This window comes from Schistocerca gregaria, chromosome 4 (genome assembly GCF_023897955.1).
Source record: "Schistocerca gregaria isolate iqSchGreg1 chromosome 4, iqSchGreg1.2, whole genome shotgun sequence".
NCBI classification, from domain to species: domain Eukaryota; kingdom Metazoa; phylum Arthropoda; class Insecta; order Orthoptera; family Acrididae; genus Schistocerca; species Schistocerca gregaria.
In genome coordinates, this window is record NC_064923.1 from 359,161,810 (window position 1) to 359,184,377 (window position 22,568).

General features: G+C 43.6%; 1 protein-coding gene across 3 annotated transcripts in view; it reads left to right on the forward strand.

Moving 5' to 3' along the window:
- LOC126268195 (proton-coupled amino acid transporter-like protein CG1139) overlaps nt 1-22,568 on the forward strand; it is a 158,166-nt gene that overhangs the window by 70,817 nt on the left and 64,781 nt on the right. For all 3 annotated transcript variants that reach the window (XR_007549111.1, XM_049973811.1, XM_049973812.1), the window contains exons 4-5: nt 4,747-4,821; nt 20,010-20,282. Coding sequence is in view for 2 of the 3 variants with exons in the window: in XM_049973811.1 (XP_049829768.1) it covers nt 4,747-4,821; nt 20,010-20,282 (348 nt within the window). In the remaining variant the exon portion in view is untranslated. The remainder of the gene's footprint in view (nt 1-4,746; nt 4,822-20,009; nt 20,283-22,568) is intronic.

Below are 22,568 nucleotides of genomic sequence, written 5' to 3' on the forward strand. Positions count from 1 at the left end.
TCTGCCCACAGTTTCGTGCAAGAAAATGCTACGAGCGTTAACAATAAGTGCCCTCTCTAACAGTACTTTGCGTCCGTCTAGCGTTTTGTAACGGAAACCCATATTTTTAGCACAATTTTTTGTTGTGTTTTACCACCCCCGAAGAGTTCACTTTCTTTTAAAGAGATTAATAACTTAGCTACAGTCGGATACTCTTTTTCTGCTGTAGTAAGCATAAACATGCCTACGAATTGTATCAGTCTGGGAAGAATCTAAATCTGTGATAGGACTAGGCCCCTTTTTTATTCTTTCCCAGATTTGATAAAAATGTATTATTTGATCCAGACAACTCGGAATCATTACGGCTAACTTAAGTATCTTCGAAGTTTTGTAGTAATACTCCCTTACTCACTACGGTTCTTACACTAATTCCAAGAGTTTTCGACGTACGTTCCACCACTTCGTCGGCAGGAATTGATGGCTGTCCATGAATGCTTACGTAGTTTTTCTCCTGCTCGTAAAACTCACGAGTTCTGCGTAGTAACTCCAGTGCCTGGATGTTTAGCGGCACCCCTCAACGCAAAGGATTGTCACTAGGTGAACGAAGTCTTTTCGGTGGCATTTTCCAAGTATGTAAACTCACAACGTAACAAAAGTCACAACGTCATAGCACACAGTACAACGAAAACACGTGGTAAACAACATACAATTCACGTTGTATACCCATTCACTAAACAAAGCCGGCAACGCGGGAACTTTGACGTCACTGCACGTGAGTAACAGCAGTGCTCACTGCGCGGTGATTGGTTGGCGCCCCACGCAGAACGCCTAGCGCCTATCGTTCTTCACTTGTTACTCTGTTACGCTGCCAACTTCCTACGCAAACGTTAAGTGCAATGTTTCAGCGGCCCGGGTATAGTCATCCCATTCCCCTATAGCACGTGTGGGATGCGTTGAGGAGACACATTGCAGCCCTTCCGCATGCACCATCCAGCTGTTGACAGTCGTGCTGGTGGCGGAATGAAACGTCCTACCATAAGAACTTCTTACTAACCTTGTGGCTGGCGTGGAAGTACATTGCAGAGCTTGCAATGCCGTCCCTGATGATCACACATCCTATTAAGAACCATGAACCTTGTTAATGTCCAAGGAACCATCATAAATCGCGATGACCTCAGTGTAATTATTGATTCTTAATAAAAGTGTCGTTTCTGTTTGTTCCATTGCATATTTCTTTCACTCCCTTCTGTTGTATACTGTACCAGTTTCTTGTATTTATGATCCAACTTTCAATGAACTTGGCAGTGGCATGTCCGGCGAAAGTTACTATCGTACTTAAAATTTGCACTCGAATATACAGGGTGGTCCATTGACAGTGACCGGGCAAAATATCTCACGAAATAAGCATCAAACTAAAAAACTACAAAGAATGAATCTCGTCTAGCTTGAAAGGGTAACCAGATGGCGGTATGGTTAGCCCGCTAGATGGCGCTGCCTTAGGTGAAACGGATATCAATTGCGTTTTTTTAAATAGGAACCCCCATTTTTATTACATATTCGTGTAGTACGTAAAGAAATATGAATGTTTTAGTTGGACCACTTTTTTCGCTTTGTGATAGATGGCGCTGTAATAGTCACAAACGTATAAATATGTGGTATCACGTAACATTCCGTCAGTGCGGACGGTATTTGCTTCGTGATACATTAGCCGTGTTAAATTGGACCGTTTACCAATTGCGGAAAAGGTCGATATCGTGTTGATGTATGGCTATTATGATCAAAATGCCCAACGGGCGTGGGCTATGTATGCTGCTCGGTATCCTGGACAACATCATCCAAGTTTCCAGACCGTTCGCCGGATAATTACGTTATTTAAGGAAACAGGAAGTGTTCAGCCACATGTGGAACGCCAGCCACGATCTGCAACGCATGATGATGATCAAGTAGGTGTTTGCTGCTGTCGCGGCTAATCCGCACGTCATCAGCAGACAAACTGCGCGAGAATTAGGAATCTCAAAATGTCTGTGTTGAGAATGCAACATCATCGATTGCACCCGTATCATATTTCTATGCACCAGGAATTGCATGGCGACTACTTTGAACGTCGTGTACAGTTCTGAAACTGGGCACAAGAGAAATTACGGGACAATGACAGATTTTTTGCACGCTTTCTATTTAGCGACGAAGCGTCATTCACCAACAGCAGTAACGTAAACCGATATAATATGCAGTAGTGGGCAGCGGAAAATCCACGATGTCTGCGACAAGTGGAACATCAGCGATCTTGGCAGGTTAATGTATGGCGCGGAATTATGGGAGGAAGGATAATTGGCCCCCATTTTATCGATGGCAATCTAATTGGTGCAATGTGTGCTGATTTCCTACGTAATGTTCTACCTATGTTACTACAAGATGTTTCAATGCATGACAGAATGGCGATGTACTTCCAACATGATGGATGTCCGGCACATAGCTCGCGTGCGTTGAAGCGGTTTTGAATATCGTATTTCATGACTCGCTGTTGAGATGAATGCCGTTACACGTATTGCCTAATGCAGTTAGATTGACGGAGATCATTTTGAGCATTTATTGCATTAATGTGGTATTTACCGGTAATCACACTGTAACAGCATGCGTTGTCAGAAATGATAAGTTCACAAAGGTACATGTATCACATTGGAACAACTGAAATAAAATGTTCAAACGTACCTACGTTCTGTATTTTAATTCAAGAAATCTACCTGTTACCAACTGTTCGTCTAAAATTGTGAGCCATATGTTGGTGACTATTATAGCGCCGTCTATCACAAAGCGGATAAAGTGGTCCAACTGAAACATTCACATTTCTTTACGTACTACACGAATATGTAATAAAAAATTGTGGTTCCTCTTTTAAAAAAAAAAAAAAAAAAAACGCAGTTGATATCCGTTTGACTTATGGCAGCGCCATCTAGCGCCTAACCATAGCGCCATCCGGTTTCCCCCTTCAAGCTAGAGAAGTTTCGTTTTTTGTAGTTTTTTCATTTGACGCTTATTTCGTGAGATGTTTGGTCCAGTCACGATCAATGGACTTCCCTGTATATATGGTGCACTACATTGGAAGATTTTACTCCTGTGTTAACAGTGACACATCACTGAAATTTACAAGACGTTGTCGAATGCCCTTAGCATCTCTTAGATTATATCGTAAACCGTTGAGGCATCCAGTAACGACTTAGTACGTTATATACTCACAACCATAGTTTGCTTAAGAGATCGTTTGCAATATATCTGGATGAGTAGGAATTTACAGAAAGGTTTTAAAAATAAGCGAAGGACAACACTATCGAAACTCTGACGTCTTGTCAAAAGCTTCTTACCACCTTACGAAGATGGTATATTTCAAGGATCTCATCGTTTTTTCACTCTCCGAAACCTAAATCTTTCGATAGTAATTAACTAAATGCGACAGGGCCTACACAGTCTCCTGTACGAGAACCGTGTTTGCGAGGCCGTGCTCTGAGCGTATATTCATTGTCATGCGAATACGTTATCGAAGGAACTGACCCAAGGCAACAATACACCTTGAACGAGTCGCACTGACAAACGAGACTTTCTTAACATTAGTGGCAGAGAGAAGATTCTTTAGGAAACGTTATCTTCGATGCTTTAATCATGTAGGTAAAAACGTCCGCAATTTGGCACATAAAAAAGAATCATCATATTGCCAGTGTGAAGTGCTTCCATCTGGATCCAACCAGTGACTACGTGACTTCTTTAGAATGCATAGTTCTACGGTTAATACTTGGCAACCATCTGGCACTGCGCTATATCTGATTTTGCCACCCTACCTTAATAGCCTCTTTCTTCCTACCTCCGCCTTCCTCCTCCAAATTATGATTTACAGGCTACGCTAATTTATCGTGCAGCGATTCATACTCCCATCCCCACTTTCCCTCCGCGGATATCACATCTTTCTCTCTCACTCTCATTCTCTCGTATTTTTCACATGCAACTTTCCCTGCGTCTGGCGTGCCAGTCATCATTTCTTCGTCTTTCCTCATATTTCCAGTGCGTCCAACAGCTGTCACATTTTTCACATTATCATTTCCTGTAAAGTTCCCTCCTTGTCCCTTCCGGCGCGGGCCGCGGTGGTCTCGCGGTTCTAGGCGCGCAGTCCGGAACCGTGCGACTGCTACGGTCGCAGGTTCGAATCCTGCCTCGGGCATGGATGTGTGTGATGTCCTTAGGTTAGTTAGGTTTAAGTAATTCTAAGTTCTAGGGGACTAATGACCACAGTAGTTGAGTCCCATAGTGCTCAGAGCCATTTGAACCATTTTGTCCCTTCGGCCTCATTTGATGGTCGTTCCCACGTCTCCCACTTTCTCACCCCATTACAGAACTCTTCAGATGTTCACATATTTCATATATTTCACATTGTTCTCTACCTTTTTCATATCTTCATCCTATTCACCTCCACCCCTCGTGGCCTACACCCCCCCCCCCCCGCCACTCTCTCTCTCTCTCTCTCTCTCTCTCTCTCTCTCTCTCTCTCTCTCACTCACTCACTTTCTATATCACCGACGGTTTCTGTCCCCAATAGCACAGGTCGAACTTAATCCGTTTCTCTAATAACCCCATCATTTATGGAACAGTAATCTCTATAAATGTTCTTATTTTCTCTCTTTATATTGTCATCGGCCTTCCATGTTTTATTTTTGGTGTTTGACAGCTACAATATTGACCACATTATTTGACGCGTTTCTAAGTCAGCTATTTATTTTGCAGCATCAGGCACAAGGTCAGTGCCTATTCCATCGAGTACGATCCCTACTTACGGCGTAACGTCGAACAGCCTATCTCGTAAGTACCTCTGACGCTTATGATTTTTCTTTTTTTTTCTACTTTTCAGCTGTGAAACGATTTTTTCATTTTATTTTAAGATGATTCATGCAAAACTGCTAATACATATTAAAAATAGACAAAAATTTGAATTTCATTTGTTGTCATTTCATTGTAGGTAACTAACTGGATAGTACGTTCAACGTGTATCATATTGTCTTTCACAACTAAGTAAGCTGTGCGCTAAGTTTAGCCGCCACATCGAATACCTAGTGATGGTTGTGGCGGTCCGCGCTTACGCTGCTTAAACATAGCAACAATTTTGCGTCATGGTGCTAGCAGTGCATAAAGAATGGTTCTCGTCTAGTCTCTTCCTTTAATAAAGTAGCATATGCACTGGCATAGAAAACTTAAGAACGAAAGTTCCCATGTCTGCCGTATAACATGTAGTTGTTGTAGTGGTCTTCAGTCCTGAGACTGGATTGATGCATTTCTCCATGCTACCCTATCCTGTGCAAGCTTTTTCATCTCCCAATACTTACTGCAACCCACATCCTTCTGAACCTGCTTAGTGTATTCATCTCTTGGTCTCCCTCTACGATTTTTACCATCCACGCTGCCCTCCAATGTCCAATTTGTGATCCCTTGATGCCTCAGAACATGTCCTACCAACCGGTCCCTTCTTCTTGTCAAGTTGTGCCACAAACTCCTCTTCTCCCCAATTCTCCTCATTAGTTATGTGATCTACCCATCGAATCTTCAGCAATCTTCTGTAGCACCACATTTCGAAAGCTTCTATTCTCTTCTTGTCCAAACTATTTATCGTCCATGATTCACTTCCATACATGGCTACACTCCATACAAATACTTTCAGAAATGACTTCCTGACACTTAAATCTATACACGATGTTAACAAATTTCTCTTCTTCAGAAACGCTTTCCTTGCCATTGCCAGTCTACATTTTATATCCTCTCTGCTTCGACCATCATCAGTTATTCTGCTCCCCAAATAGCAAAACTCCTTCACTACTTCAAGTGTCTCATTCCCTAATCTAATTCCCTCAGCATCACCCGACTTAATTCGACGACATTCCATTATCCTCGTTTTGCTTTTGTTGATGTTCATCTTATATCCTCCTTTCAAGACACTGTCCATTCCGTTCAGCTGCTCTTCCAAGTCCTTTGCTGTCTCTGATAGAATTACAATGTCATCGGCGAACCTCAAAGTTTTTATTTCTTCTCCATGGATTTTAATACCTACTCCAAATTTTTCTTTTGTTTCCTTTACTGCTTGCTCAATATACAGATTGAATAACATCGGGGAGAGGCTACAACCCTGTCTCACTCCCTTCCCAACCACTTCTTCCCTTTCATGTCCCTCGACTGTTATAACTGCCATCTGGTTTCTGTACAAATTGTAAATAGCCTTTCGCTCCCTGTATTTTACCCCTGCCATCTTTAGAATTTGAAAGAAAGTATTCCAGTCAACATTGTCAAAAGCTTTCTCTAAGTCTACAAAAGCTAGAAACGTAGGTTTGCCTTTCCTTAATCTTTCTTCTAACATAGCTCGATGAAAATTGGACCGTACACAGAAAGAACTAATTCAGTATTGTATAGAAGGTAACGGAAAAAAACGCGCAATGAAAGACACTTCTATTCAAAGACAACAATTAAACTGGAGTCGCCGCGATTTATGATGGTCCCATGGACTTTAAAGGCGGCACTTAATAGGTGGCGCAGTGGTTAGCACACTGGACTCGCATTCGGGAGGACGACGGTTCAATCCCGCGTCCGGCCATCCTGATTTAGGTTTACCGCGATTTCCCTAAATCGCTCCAGGCAAATGCCGGGATGGTTCCTTTGAAAGGGCACGGCCGACATCCTTCCCCAATACGATGAAATCGATGACCTCTCAGTTTGGTCTCTTCCCCCAAACAACCCAACCTAACTTAATAGAGTTTGTGATAATAACGGATCATCACATGTTCTGCAATGTGCTCTCATGTTGATCACAAGGTTGATAAGGAGTTCTTGTTGTAGGGCGTCCCATTCCTCCACCAGCGCGTCTGAAAGCTGCTGGACGCTCGTTGGAGCATGTGAATGTCCTGCAGTATGTTTCCCCAATGCATCGCACACGTTTTAATGAAATCAGAACTGAAAAGACGCACGTGGGAAAGGTATAGAGTTCCTCAATAACGTTGAAAGATTAGAGGTCAGTAAACGCGAGCAACATCATGCCTCTTCACACCATTACACCTGGACCAGCAAAACGATCATGTTCGTCAGTGCTCATATTCGCATGGAGAAGTTGGGAACATGTAATGCGGAGGTTCGAGTCCTCCTTCGGGCATGTGTGTGTGTGTGTGTGTGTGTGTGTGTGTGTGTGTGTGTGTGTGTGTGTGTGTTTCTCCTTAGGATAATTTAGGTTAAGTGGTGTGTAAGCTTAGGGACTGATGGCCTTAGCAGTTAAGTCCATAAGATTTCACACACACACAACGTATACTACATGCAGGAAAATTGTCGAACATGATCGTTTTGGTAGTCCAAGTGCTATGGAGTGGTAAGGCGTAATGTCGCATGGGCGGAGTGCCCAGCACCTTCACCGGTCAACGTTATTGTGACACTATACTCCTTCCACATGTACGTTCGTGACCCTCAATGAACAGCGCAGGCAGAGAAGGTATTGGAATGAGAGGATACTCGGCGAATGGACTGACTTGTCCGTTCCTCTTACTTACACCCCATGGAGGGCGTGTGGCACTATACTTAGCATTTTCTTATATGTACGGTTCAGGGACCGATGATCTTTGAGTCTGATCCTTTCAACTCCCACAAACCAACCAACCATCTATGTACGGTTCTGTTTTCATAGAGCTATGTTCTTTGTCAGTGACACATCATGCGAAAATTACATTCGTCCTTAAGTTTTGCACGCCGTATGTCAAAAAAGTTGCAGCCACTTGTTTTGAAATGTTCTATTTTTGTGTCATTCCGTGTGTTCTTTGCATTGTACTGAGCGTCGTCTGATACACTCCTGGAAATGGAAAAAAGAACACATTGACACCGGTGTGTCAGACCCACCATACTTGCTCCGGACACTGCGAGAGGGCTGTACAAGCAATGATCACACGCACGGCACAGCGGACACACCAGGAACCGCAGTGTTGGCCGTCGAATGGCGCTAGCTGCGCAGCATTTGTGCACCGCCGCCGTCAGTGTCAGCCAGTTTGCCGTGGCATACGGAGCTCCATCGCAGTCTTTAACACTGGTAGCATGCCGCGACAGCGTGGACGTGAACCGTATGTGCAGCTGACGGACTTTGAGCGAGGGCGTATAGTGGGCATGCGGGAGGCCGGGTGGACGTACCGCCGAATTGCTCGACACGTGCGGCGTGAGGTCTCCACAGTACATCGATGTTGTCGCCAGTGGTCGGCGGAAGGTGCACGTGCCCGTCGACCTGGGACCGGACCGCAGCGACGCACGGAAGCACGCCAAGACCGTAGGATCCTACGCAGTGCCGTAGGGGACCGCACCGCCACTTCCCAGCAAATTAGGGACACTGTTGCTCCTGGGGTATCGGCGAGGACCATTCGCAGCCGTCTCCATGAAGCTGGGCTACGGTCCCGCACACCGTTAGGCCGTCTTCCGCTCACGCCCCAACATCGTGCAGACCGCCTCCAGTGGTGTGGCGACAGGCGTGAATGGAGGGACGAATGGAGACGTGTCGTCTTCAGCGATGAGAGTCGCTTCTGCCTTGGTGCCAATGATGGTCGTATGCGTGTTTGGCGCCGTGCAGGTGAGCGCCACAATCAGGACTGCATATGACCGAGGCACAAAGGGCCAACACCCGGCATCATAGTGTGGGGAGCGATCTCCTACACTGGCCGTACACCTCTCGTGATCGTCGAGGAAACACTGAATAGTGCACGGTACATCCAAACCGTCATCGAACCCATCGTTCTACCATTCCTAGACCGGCAAGGGAACTTGCTGTTCCAACAGGACAATGCACGTCCGCATGTATCCCGTGCCACCCAACGTGCTCTAGAAGGTGTAAGTCAACTACCCTGGCCAGCAAGATCTCCGGATCTGTCCCCCATTGAGCATGTTTGGGACTGGATGAAGCGTCGTCTCACGCGGTCTGCACGTCCAGCACGAACGCTGGTCCAACTGAGGCGCCAGGTGGAAATGGCATGGCAAGCCGTTCCACAGGACTACATCCAGCATCTCTACGATCGTCTCCATGGGAGAATAGCAGCCTGCATTGCTGCGAAAGGTGGATATACACTGTACTAGTGCCGACATTGTGCTTGCTCTGTTGCCTGTGTCTATGTGCCTGTGGTTCTGTCAGTGTGATCATGTTATGTATCTGACCCCAGGAATGTGTCAATAAAGTTTCCCCTTCCTGGGACAATGAATTCACCGTGTTCTTATTTCAATTTCCAGGAGTGTATTTATTCAGTGTATCGTGTATGTCATTTTGAAGTCGGCAGCTTACATGACAAACTGAGAAGTTGGAATGGGGAATTTGTTCTAAAACATGAGCATTTAACACTGTTTTGGAAAGTGAATAGTCTTTTCCTTGAAAAACCATAACTCTCTTTCTGTTAGAAATATCAGAATTGTAGCCACTGCATATCTGAAGCAGAAAATGTACTGCGCTTTGGAGGTCGTCAACCACCTTTTGTAAAATTTTTGTATGCTAAAAGTCATCAGGCGTATTTTCTCTTGTGTTTCGTCAAGTATTTGCAGTCGCTTTTTTTGTTCTGTGTAACTAGAGTCGGCTCAGACAAATACTGCTCGACACGTCTGACATGTAAGACCCAGTCTCAGCGGAAATCGCTATTTTTTCTCCTTTGCAAACTAAATGGGATTTAAAGCGAATTTTTACACTGTAAAGCCAATTACACTGGTACATTTGCTTAATATTGTGTAGCGCCCCCGCGAGTATGCAGAAGTGCCGCAACACGACATATCATGGACTCGACTAACGTCTTCTGTAGTGCTGGAGGGAACTGACACCATGAATCATGCGGTTCTGTCCGCAAATCAGTAATAGTACGAGGGAGTGGAGATCTCTTCCGAATAGCACGTTGCAAGGCATCCGAGATATGCTCAATAATCTTCATGTCTGGGAAGTCTGGTGGCCGGCGGAAGTGTTTAAACTCAGAATAGTGTTCCTGGAGCCACTATGTAGCAATTCTGAACGCGTGGAGTGTCGCATTGTCCTACTGGAACTGCCCAAGTCCGTCGGAATGTAAAATAGACTTTAATGGATGTAGGTGATCAGGCCGCACGCTTACAACGTGCCAGCTGCCAGATTCGTATCTAGACGTATCAGGGGATCCGTATCACTCCAAATGCACACGCCCCACACCATTATAGAGCCTCCACCAGCTTTAATTGTCCCCTGGTGACATGCAGAGTCTATGGATTCATGAGGTTGTCTCCGAATCCGTACAAGTCTATCCGCTAGATCAATTTGAAATGAGACTCGTACGACCAGGCAACGTGTTTCCAGTAATCAACAGTCCAATGTCAGTGTTGACGGGCCCAAGCGTGGCGTAAAGCTTTCTGTCGTGCAGTCATGAAGGGTGGACTTCGGCTCCGAAAGCCCATATCGATTATGTTTCGTTGAATGGTTCGCACGCTGACACTTGTTGATGTCTCAGCATTGAAATCTGCAGCAGTTTGCAGATGGGTTGATTTCTGTCACGTTGAACGATTCTCTGCAGTCGTCGTTGGTCCCGTTCTTGCAGGAGCTTTTCCCGGCCGCAGCGATGTCGGAGATTTGATGTTTTACCGAATTCCTGACTCAGGGTACACTCGTGAAATGGTAGTACGGGAAAATCCCCACTTCATCGCTACCTTGGAGATGCTGTGTCCCATGGCTCATGTGCCGACTGCAACACCTCGTACAAACTTACTTAAATCTTCATAAGCTGCCATGGTAGAAGCAGTAACCGATCTAACAACTGAGCCAGACACTTGTTGTCTTATATAGGCGCTGCCTGTTTAAATATCTCTGAACTTGAATACGCATGCCCATACCAGTTTCCTTGGCGCTTCATTGTATGTACCCATTCGATAGAGCGGTCCCAAATTAATCTAGTAGAGTATTTATTTTAACGACATATAGTCAGACAGAAACAGCCAAGACCAGCACTCCATCAGCGACGAAGTAGCGCTGCGGTATAGTGGTAGCAGACGGCATGGGGTAGGGCGGCCATGAGACGGGGCAAGTTCTTCACATTTTGCAGTATCTGCTAAGGCATACCTCTAAAAAGAATATAGCGCTAGTATAATTTAGGACCACTTCATGGAACGGGTACGCAAAATACCTGTTTAAAATCATTTCGTTTGCGACGGGACACAAATGGACGCACTCTGGCGACATTGCAAAATCGAATTTGCTAATATCTCCTGAAACAACAGAAAAAATGTACCTGACTGCAATTCATGGGCCGCCCAGTATACGAATTTAGAGAGACAGAGAGTTGAAAGAAAAGTTCTAATGATACGTCCGGAAGTCAACACCTGTGGGGATATGAGCCGTTGAAGATCCGCAGTTCACAGCGTGCCTTTCTTTTACAGATGAGGCAGAATTCGCAAGAGATGGCGTAGTAAATTACCAAAATACACACTTCAGGGCAGACCCAAGTCCTAGAGGAATAATGGAAGTAAAGTACAGAATCACTTCGGTATTATTGTGAGGGTATGAAGTATCGGTGACTAATTTAGAGGACCATACACTTCGCCAAACAGATTAACCGGTGCTGTCTGTCACCGATTTCTGCGCTATTAATTACCAGTACTATTGGAGAACGCTACTCTCTCATGAACACGGCTGTGTCTTATGCACAACGGGGCGCCACCCCATTTTCTACGGATCTTGCGACACTGCCTCAGCGCAACGGTTCGTGAGCGGTGGATTGGTCGAGGTTGTCCGGTAATATGGTCTATCCATTCATCCGACTTGAATCCCTTGTATTTTTTTTTTCCTACGAAAATGAAAACTAAAGATGCAGTTATTCACGGAAGACCTGCTTTCACTGTTTTAAACCTCATACCTTCTGAAACACGTAAACCTTTTAGGATGGAAACGGTGTCACAATTTGTGTCTGGTTGCCTACAGTATGCAACCCGCATTATGCTACCGTTTGCGTTATTTAAAATCTTAGTATTCCGGAAGGTATAAAGTGTAGAGCAGTGAAACCAAGTCAGACATCACTAAATGTACCTCTAATTTTCATTTTGGAAGGAAAAAAAAACAGCGACCATTAAAACAATGTAAATTATTGTTGAATGTGATGGTCGCTTACTTGTAGCGATTGTGAATACCTGATCATTATGTGAGCTCCTGACATAGGCTCACCTATTTCCAATTTCATTTTTTAAATTTTGTTTTATATCGAAAATGTGGCAAGTTTGCTACGACACCCTAGATATATATAGAGGGTGTAAGTGCAGATATTTTTATTATTGATTGTGGTCAGTTTACTGAACAACATGACTATTTATGTCACTGGCAGACTAATAATTTTAGCTAATAGGAGGAGTATGTTTTAGTTTGGTTAGTACCTTCGAGTCTTCAAGTACATGTGACAAGAGGAATCGTTAATGCTTATTTTCCCATGGACAGCATCTCGGTCGTTGAAGTAGGGACGCTTGGACGCAAAGTGGGCAGTCTATCCTGACAGGTGTAGGCAACTTAATGGGGCAGTTACGACCATACAGAATACATCAGGTAGCAATTTATCTGACGTGTTTGCTGGAAACAAAGAAAAAACAGCACACTGAAGTGGTTACGTACTAAGATGTATATAGGGTGAAGCGAAATTCGCGCACTCGGGCTTCGAAGCGCGACTCCTCACATACCAGAGATAAAAAAATGTCTGTCTCAAAATTTCGTTCGGCGACTACATTCGGAAAAAAAGAACGTTAAAGAGTGGCAATCTGGCAACACTGTAACCACATGTATGGTAACCATCTCTATCAGCACATAGCTATCGTACTGTACAGTTAGTGCAGTGGATAGAGTTGGCATGCAGGGGGCTAATGGTTCGATCCTGTGTTAAGACATACGTTTTTTTTAATTGGTAAATGTAATCCGGATGGTACGGTATCTGGCATCTTAATCGTCAGCAGCGATTGCAGCGAGTCCTCTACAAAACATCTGCACTGACGTACTACAATAGTAGAAATGGAAGATCGATCCGATCCGAAAGGAGGCCTTTCCACATCGTGGGCGTGAAGTTATTCGCAGCACTTCATCTACTAGATGCGAAACCTGTTTTCTTTGTACCCTCCTACAAAGGTCCCATAAATTAGTACCAACAATTATTTTTTCCTCTTTCAGGCCCATGACTTTTCCTTAGGGCCTTACGTTACCAGTAGGACTAGCAACGCGCTTTGCGAATAATATCGAAACTCGGTTACTGTTGGTATGTGTTATCACCATGGTCCCACTAATTATGCCTTTCGACATTGAGTCAGGTAACTGCATGCTCTTTGGTACGTATCTTAATGCATTATTATTATTATTATTATTATTGTGGACACAGCTTTGCTGTGAAAGGTCCAGAGCTGAATGATAGGTTGCGCAATGTAGAACATCTGTTATTCTGAGGGCAACATAATCTGTTATGAAGGTCATGCGGTCATTAATATGGACATTATTATTTTCAGTGGTTGCTAATGTGCTACATCTGAGCGCTCATATTGCTTGTAATATAAATGACAAGTAGACTTTGTGTTGTTGTACTGTGCTACCATCTTTAGCATCTCGAAATTGGGATTGTATTTATAGTTATTCTGTCCCATGACAGGTCGTTTGTTTCAACTGTCTATTTATTATTTGTCTAACCACGCATTTGTTAAGTTCAGCGTTACAAAATGTTGCAAGTTTAGGATACATGTGACCTAAAAATGGTGTATATTACATTATGAAAAGTCAGAATGAAATTAGCAAATAAAAAATATGCGCCATTCCCCAGGATTGAACCCTCGACCATCCAAAACTCTATCCACTGCACCACCTATATAAAAAAAAGCAAATAACGTGTGCGGATAGAGGCAGTTTTCATGGATGTGATTACAGTGTTGCCAGATTGCCACTCTTTAACGTCCTTCGTCTGCCGGAAGTACTCGCCGGACAAAATTTTGTGGCAGACATTTTTTTATCGCTAGTATGTGAGGAGTAGCGCTGCGAAGCCCGAGTGCGCGAATTTCGCTTCAATATATATTTATACAGGGTGGTCCATTGATAGTGACCGGGCCAAATACCTCACGAAATAAGCATCAAACGAAAAAACTACAAAGAACGAAACTCGTCTACCTTGAAGGGGGAAACCAGATGGCGCTTGGTTGGCCCGCAAGATGGCGCTGCCACAGGTCAAACGTATATCAACTGCATTTTTTGAAATAGGAACCCCTATTATTTATTACATATTCGTGTAGTACGTAAAGAAATATGAATGTTTTAGTTGGACCACTTTTTTCGCTTTGTGATAGATGGCGCTGTAATAGTCACAACGTATAAGTACGTGGTATAACGTAACATTCCGCCAGTGCGGACAGTATTTGCTTCCTAATACCTTACCCATGTTAAAATGGACCGTTTACCAATTGCAGAAAAGGTCGATATCGTGTTGATGTATGGCTATTGTGATCAAAATGCCCAACGGGAATGTGCTATGTATGCTGCTCGGTATCCTAGACGACATCATCCAAGTGTCCGGACCGTTCGCCGGATAGTTACGTTATTTAAGGAAACAGAAAGTGTTCAGCCACATGTGAAACGTCAACCACGACCTGCAACAAATGATGATGCCCAAGTAGGTGTTTTAGCTGCTGTCGCGGCTAATATGCACATCAGTAGCACACAAACTGCGCGAGAATCGGGAATCTCAAAAACGTTGGTGTTGAGAATGCTACGTCAACATCGATTGCACCCGTACCATATTTCTATGCACTAGGAATTGCATGGCGACGAGAGAAATTACAAGACGATAACAGATTTTTGCACGCGTTCTGTTTAGCGACGAAGCGTCATTCACCAACAGCGGTAACGCAAACCGGCATAATATGCACTATTGGGCAACGGAAATTTCACATTGGCTGCGACAAGTGGAACATCAGCGACCTTGGCGGATTAATGTATGGTGCGGCATTATCGGGTGAACCATAATTGAACCCTACTTTATCGATGGCAATCTAAATGGTGCAATGTATGCTGATTTCCTACGTAATGGTCTACCGATGTTACTACAAGATTTTGCACTGCATGACAAAATGTCGATGTACTTCCAATATGGTGGATGTCGGGCACATAGCTCGCGTGCGGTTGAAGCGGTATGGAATAGCATATTTCATGATAGGTGGATTGGTCGTCGAAGCACCATACCATGGCCCGCACGTTCCCCGGATCTGACGTCCCCGGATTTCTTTCTGTGGGGAAAGTTGAAGGATATTTGGTATCGTGATCCGCCGACAGCGCCAAACAAAATGCGTCAGCGCATTGTCAAAGCATGTGCGAACATTGCGGAAGGCAAACTACTCGCTGTTCAGAGGAATGTCGTAACACGTATTGCCAAATGCATTGAGGTTGACGCACATCATTATGTGGTATTTTCATTAATGTGGCATTTACAGGTAATCACGCTGTAACAGCATGGGTTCTCAGAAATGGTAAGTTCACAAAGGTACATGTATCACATTGGAAAAGCCGAAATAAAATGTTCAAACGTACCTACGTTCTGTATTTTAATTTAAAAACTTACCTGTTGCCAACTGTTCGTCTAAAACTGTGAGCCATCTATCTACATCTACATTCATACTCCGCAAGCCACCTAACGGTGTGTGGCGGAGGGTATTTGTTTGTGGCTATTACAGCGCCATCTATCACAACGCGAAAAAAGTGGTCCAAATAAAACATTCATATTTCTTTACGTACTACACGAATATGTAACAAAAATGTGGGTTCCTACTTAAAAAAAGCCGTTTGACCTATGGCAGCGCCATCTAGCAGGTCAACCATAGCGCCATCTGGTTTCCCCCTTCAAGCTAAACACGTTTCATTCTTTGTAGTTTTTTCGTTTGACGCTTATTTTGTGAGATATTTCGCCCAGTCACGATCAGTGGATCACCCTTTATACAAAAATAAAATGGAGAAAACGACGGACTGGACACAACTTTCAGGAAGAGACCGAGAGATCATGGAACTAGCACAAGCACCACGTACGAGGAAACACCATTGGTGGAACCACACATGTGACCAAGCTGTTGACCAACTAATCAGTGCATGGAAAAACATTTATTAGCCATAAATCCCAAGGGAATGGATGAAATTCCTGAAAACACAGAAACAATCAAGCAATATCATTCGCAGTGAAAAACGACAGTATGATAAAAGGCAACTGACGGAGATCGAATCGGATTTCACGAAGAACAATACAAGAAACTTCTACAGAACGTTCAGAGAAAATATGACTGGATATCAACCATCCAACTTAGGCTTCAGATGACCGGATGGAACCGTAGTAACCAATACCAAAAACAGTTATGACATTCTGGCAAAATAATTTGAAGAACTCCTCAACACGGACCCCCCTATGGAAGTCATTACGACAGAAACGAGCACGTACAATCCAGGAAGTGAACTTTCAACTCTAGAAGAAGTTAAAGAAATAATCAAGTCACTCAAGAATCGTAGAGCACCATCAGAAGACGGTATCAATACAAATCTGGACGTTACAAGACCCAGAACTCACCAAAGACATCCACAGGATCTTGGAAGATATCTGGAAGACCATGAAAATTCCGGACGACTGGAAACTGCCCTGACACACCCACTACACAAAAAAGGTGACAAGACTGATCCGAACAACTACAGAGGAATATCCCTACTACCGGTCACATACAAGATCCTCTCTAAAGCTTTACTAAACAGACTAGAATGCCAGACCGACCACTTGCTTGGGGAATACCAAGCAGGCTTCCGAAAGGGCGGTCTTGTGCGGAACAAATTTGGAACCTGAAAATGATTTTCCAACACAAACGGAACCTGATCATTACCTTTGTCGACTTCAAAAAGGCTTATGACTCTATCGACCGGAAAACTCTCTTCAAAATTCTTGCAGAATACAAAGTAGACAACAAAACACGGACTATCATAGAGCGAACCTTGACCAACACGACCTCCAAAGTAAAGTTCTGTGGGGAACTATCAGAGCCCTTTGAAATTCGCACAGCTGTCCGACAAGGCGATGGCCTCTCACCTCTCCTTTTCAATCTAGTGTTAGATAAGGTAATAAAAGAATGGGAAACATCGCAACAGGGGATAACCCTAGGAAACCTGCAGATTAAATGCCTGGCTTTTGCAGACGATTTGGCGATATTCACGAAAGGTATAAACGAAACAAAAGACGCTATTGAAAAACTACATGAAATCGCTTCCAAATCTGGACTACAGATCTCTTACGAAATGACACTGTTTCTGAGCACAAAGACACTCTCATCTCTGAACAGAAAGTACGGCACGATTTACAAAACGGCAAACTTCAAATACCTTGGTGAAACACTACAAATGAGTGGACATAACAGAGACTAAAACGAAGAAAGAAAAACTAAACTGAAGAAGGCATACAAAGTAGTGTGGAATCATTACAAGAAGAAGTATATCTCACAAAAAGCCAAATTACTCCACTACGACACGGAGGTGCTTGCCTAGGCACGAATATGCACCAGAGACCACACTAATCCTAGGGCATACACGTATCAGACAACTAGAAAAAGTAGAACAGAAAATACTTAGGAAAATATTTGGCGCAACTAACAACAATGGAATATGGATCAAGAAACCTACAGAGGAACTATACAAATATACGGAGACAATCACAGAAAAGATTACAAAACGCAGACTACAATTCTATGGACACCTACACAGAATGCCATCACACAGACTGACCAAACAGATCTTCGACTGGGTAACCACTAGAAACAACAAATGGGTGGCAGAGGTAAAAAACAACCTGAGCCAACTGAACATAACAGTAGACACAATAAACGACAGAATAAAATTCAGAATCATCATTAAGAAAAGCAAACTACACGAGATAAACTGTGATAAACGAACAGGCGTGAAATGGACCGAAGAACGCAAGCAAGATCACAGCCGGAAGGTGAAAGAAATATGGGTAACCAAAAAGGCAATCAAGATGAGGCCGAAGACACGAAGCTGACAAGTAGCATGGACAGAGGACCGAAAGGAGAAACACAGCGAGCGAATGAGGGAAGTTTGGGCAGCAAGTAAGGCAGCAAAACGAATTGGCCACGTAGTTTAGTCCAACTGCGCTCTTTAAAGCCAAAACACCAATATGTATAAGTGCAGCTAGTTTTTAATGTGGTACGTTAATATGGACACACATCAGTGTGTAGGTTCTTTTTTCTCTATATCTACACTACTGGCCATTAAAACTGCTACACCACGAAATTACACCACGAAATTGACGTGCTATAGGCCCGAAATTTAACCGACAGGAAGAAGATGATGTGATATGCAAATCATTAGCTTTCAAGAGCATTCACAAAAGGTTGGCACCGGTGGCGACGGCTACAACGTTCTGACACGAGGAAAGTTTCCAACGTATTTCTCATACATAAACAGCAGTTGACCGGCGTTGCCTGGTGAAACGTTGTTGTAATGCCTCGTGTAAGGAGGAGAAATGCGTACCATCACGTTTCCGACTTTGATAAAGGTCGTATTGTAGCCTATCGCGATTCCGGTTTATCGTATCGCAACATTGCTGCTCTCGTTGGTCGAGGTTCAATGACTGTTCGCGGAATATGGAATGGGTGGGTTCAGGAGGGTAATACGGAACTCCGTGCTGGATCCCAACAGCCTCTTATCACTAGCAGTCGAGTTGACAGGCATCTTATACGCATAGCTGTAACAGTTCATGCAGCCACATCCCGATTCCTAAGTCAAGAGATGGGGAAGTTTGCAAGACAACAACCATCTGCATGAACAGTTCGACGACGACGTTTGCAGCAGCATGGAGACCATGGCTGCGGTTACCCTTGACGCTGCATCACAGACAGGAGCGCCTCCGATGGTGTACTCAACGACGAACCTGGATGCACGAATGGCAAAACGTCATATTTTGGATGAGTCCAGGTTCTGGTCACAGCATCATGATGATCGCATCCCTGTTTGGCGATATCGCGGTGAACGCACATTAGAAGCGTGTATTCGTCATCGCCATACTGGCATATCACCCGGCGTGATGGTATGGGCTGCCATCGGTTACACGTCTCGGTTACCTCTTGTTCGCACTGACGTCACTTTGAACAGTGGATGTTACATTTCAGGTGTGGTACCACCCGTGGCTCTACCCTTCATTCGATCCCTACGAAACCCTACATTTCAGTAGGATAATGCACGACCGCATGTTACACGTTCTGTGCGGGCCTTTCTGGATACAGAAAATGTTCGACTGCTGCCCTGGCCAGCACATTCTCCAGATCTCTCACCAGTCGAAAACGTCTGGTCAATGGTGGCCGAGCAACTGGCTCGTCACAATACGCCAGCCACTACTACTGATGTACTGTCGTATCGTGTTGAAGCTGCATGGGCAACTGTACCTGTACACGCCATCCAAGCTCTGTTTGACTCAATGCCCAGGCGTATCGAGGATGTTATTACGGCCAGAGGTGGTTGTTCTGGATACTGATTTTTCGGGATCTATGCACTCAAATTGCGTGAAAATGTAATCACATGTCAGTTCTAGTATAATATATTTGTCCAATGAATACCCGTTTCTCATCTTCATTTCTTCTTGGTGTAGCAATTTTAATGGCCAGTAGTGTAACAGTCTTCCCGCAAACACGTCAGATAATTTCATGTTTTCTGCTTGGTCGTAACTGCACCACTAAATGGACTACCCTTCTCAATACAGACTAAGCATTTTGCGTCCAAGTGTCCACACTTGCTGCTCAGGGGAAAATAAACATTAATGGCTTAGTCTCGGGAAATATACTTGGAGGAGCTATCCAATCTAAAAAACATAGCAGCTCTAATTATTATTAGTCTGTAAATGACATAAATACTGACGTAATGTTGTTCAGTACAGCGTCCTCAGTCGCCAATAGAAATATCTGTACTTACACCCGTCACGTACAACCATTTTTGAATCCTGATATCTTTGCAGGTACTTGGCGGCACTGGTGCACATGTTCAAAGGCAGCTTAGGCACGGGCATCATGGCGGTGCCGAACGCCTTCATGCACTCTGGGTACATCATGGGCGTGATCGGCACGCTTTTTGTCGGCGTGATGTGCACCTACTCGATGCACATGCTGGTGCGGGCGCGTTACGAGCTGAGCAAGCGGCGTCGCGAGCCGAGCCTCACCTACCAGGAGACGGCCGTGGCGGCGCTGGAGGACGGGCCGCCCTTCCTGCGGCCCATGGCGTCCTACGCCGGGTAAGCCGTCCCGTTTCACTGTATGGCCGTTCGTCGAGTACGTGAGATATTTTGCGTCAGCTTGCTGTAACATAAATGGCGCCCAAAAATCACCATACTCGCTTCACCTTTCAAATTTAAAAAATGTATGCCGAAGGATGCAGGTTGCAGTGAGTACTGGGAGATGAAGAAGCTTGCACAGGATAGAGTAGCATGGAGAGCTGCATCAAACCAGTCTCAGGACTGAAGAGCACAACAACAACAACATACCACTCTCGGAAGCAGAGACAGGAATAAATTGCTACATTTTAGCCCAAATTTTGTGTTATTTTTTCCAAATTTTCGTTGTTATTTTTGCCAAATTACTTGTAATTTTTGGCATATTACTTATAATTTTTTTCATTTAGTAGTGTTTTACCACATGAGGGATCATTTTTTTGCCAAAGTGCACCCTGTTGCTTTTCCAATCCTGACAAATTTTGGCAGAGTCGATGTATTTTTTCCTAATTCCTGACATATAATGCCATATTCACCTTATATTTTTAACAAATTCGTTGTTATTTTTTGCCGAGTGCAGTGTTATTCGTTGCCAAACTCGGTGTTATTTTCCTACCAAATTCTACGTAATTTTTATGACAATTTGTGTGTTATATTTTGCCAAATTCTGGGTTATTTTTTGACGAACTCGATGATAATTTTTATCGATTTTGGTTTTTTTATTCAGTCTCGAATCTCGGTGTTTTTTTTTTTGCAAAATTCAGTGGATTTTGTGTCGAATTTGTGTTATTTTTTAAAAATTTATTGCTATTTTTGAGAAATTACCTGCTTTGTCAAAATCGTTGTTTTTTTTGCCATTTCGGGTGCTATTTTCATCATCTCATCAAAATTAGTTACGTGGGAAATTAAATGTCATTTTAAAATTTTACCTGAACCTCGGCGATGAGAACATCAGGAGTTAAAATGCAGTTTTAACATTTGATAACTATCTGCTGTTTTGAGATTTATAAAATTTTTGTACGACAAAATTTCAACTTCGCGATATCTTATAGAAATTTCCGATTTTCCGTTATTTCGCTAAAAACCTCTAATTTCGTGTATTTTTTCGCGTTATCGCTATCGCAAAATTTTCCAGTCCATAGCAATGGGACATCTTCTGCAGCGTATGCAGGGTAATTTTTTTGACAGGGGTGATTAGAATACACTTTGAAACTTTGAAATTATTGGAGATAAAGTACAGAGCGTGAAGGGTTATCTACAACTTAAGCAGAAAATTGCATGCAGTTAAAAGAGTCGAAGGGTATGAGAGGGAAGCAGTGGTTGATAAGGGAGTGAGACAGGCTTGTATGACATTTGTTATTCAGTACAGAAATTAGGAAAAGTAATTGGAGTTCAGAGAGAAGGAATTAACAATTTGTGTTTTTCCGAAGACGTTATATTTCTGTTATAGATGAAAAAGGATTTTGTAGAGCAGTTGAACGGAAAGAGAAGCGTTTTAAAGTTACAAGATGAGCAACCAAAAAATTTAAACGAGACTGCATAATAAAAGCGGATGACGCATGGGGAACTGGATAATGAAATGAGACACTAAAAAGTAATAGATGTGTTTTGCTATTTTGGCAGCAAAATAGACTGCCTGACAAACAAAGTGAAGCATCTAGACGACATGGACGCATGTGAATGTAACTTCATACGCGTACACTCCATCGGTGGATATTTGACTCATTAGAGTTACAGTGCTCTGCGACAGGTAGAACAGCCACCAGAGTGCATTATTGTTGTTCCTGTTTAGTGCTGGTAGTGTACGTGAAACACGCGAACAGCGCCATTTATTGATGACTATGAAGAACATGGAGATGTGCCTTATTCCTCTCTTACGGCATACTTGTCACAAAGTATTATCAGCGCCACACAGAGTTTGAAATTGACGTGGGTCACCATTTGACTGGTTGGTCGAATCGTGCAATATCTGGATTTGTGGGGCATATTTTGCTTTACAAATAAAAACCCTTTCACATAATCACGTCACATGACAAGGAATGAACTCGTGAGAGCTGCACGTCTGACCATGAAAAGAGAGGATAGCCGCGTTTTTTTTCTTTAGTGTTATTTTAACACCTTACAAAAAGTAGGCTGGCAGCAGCCTATCTACACCGCTCTTCGGCCACAGAAAAACAGACATACATGGATGGTAAAAACAAAAGACATACCATACATAAGAAATGACATGAAGGCACCGTGGAAGGCGCTGGAGAAACAAATAAGTTCAGCAATGCACACAAACGTAGACAAACAGTTTCACACGTCAAC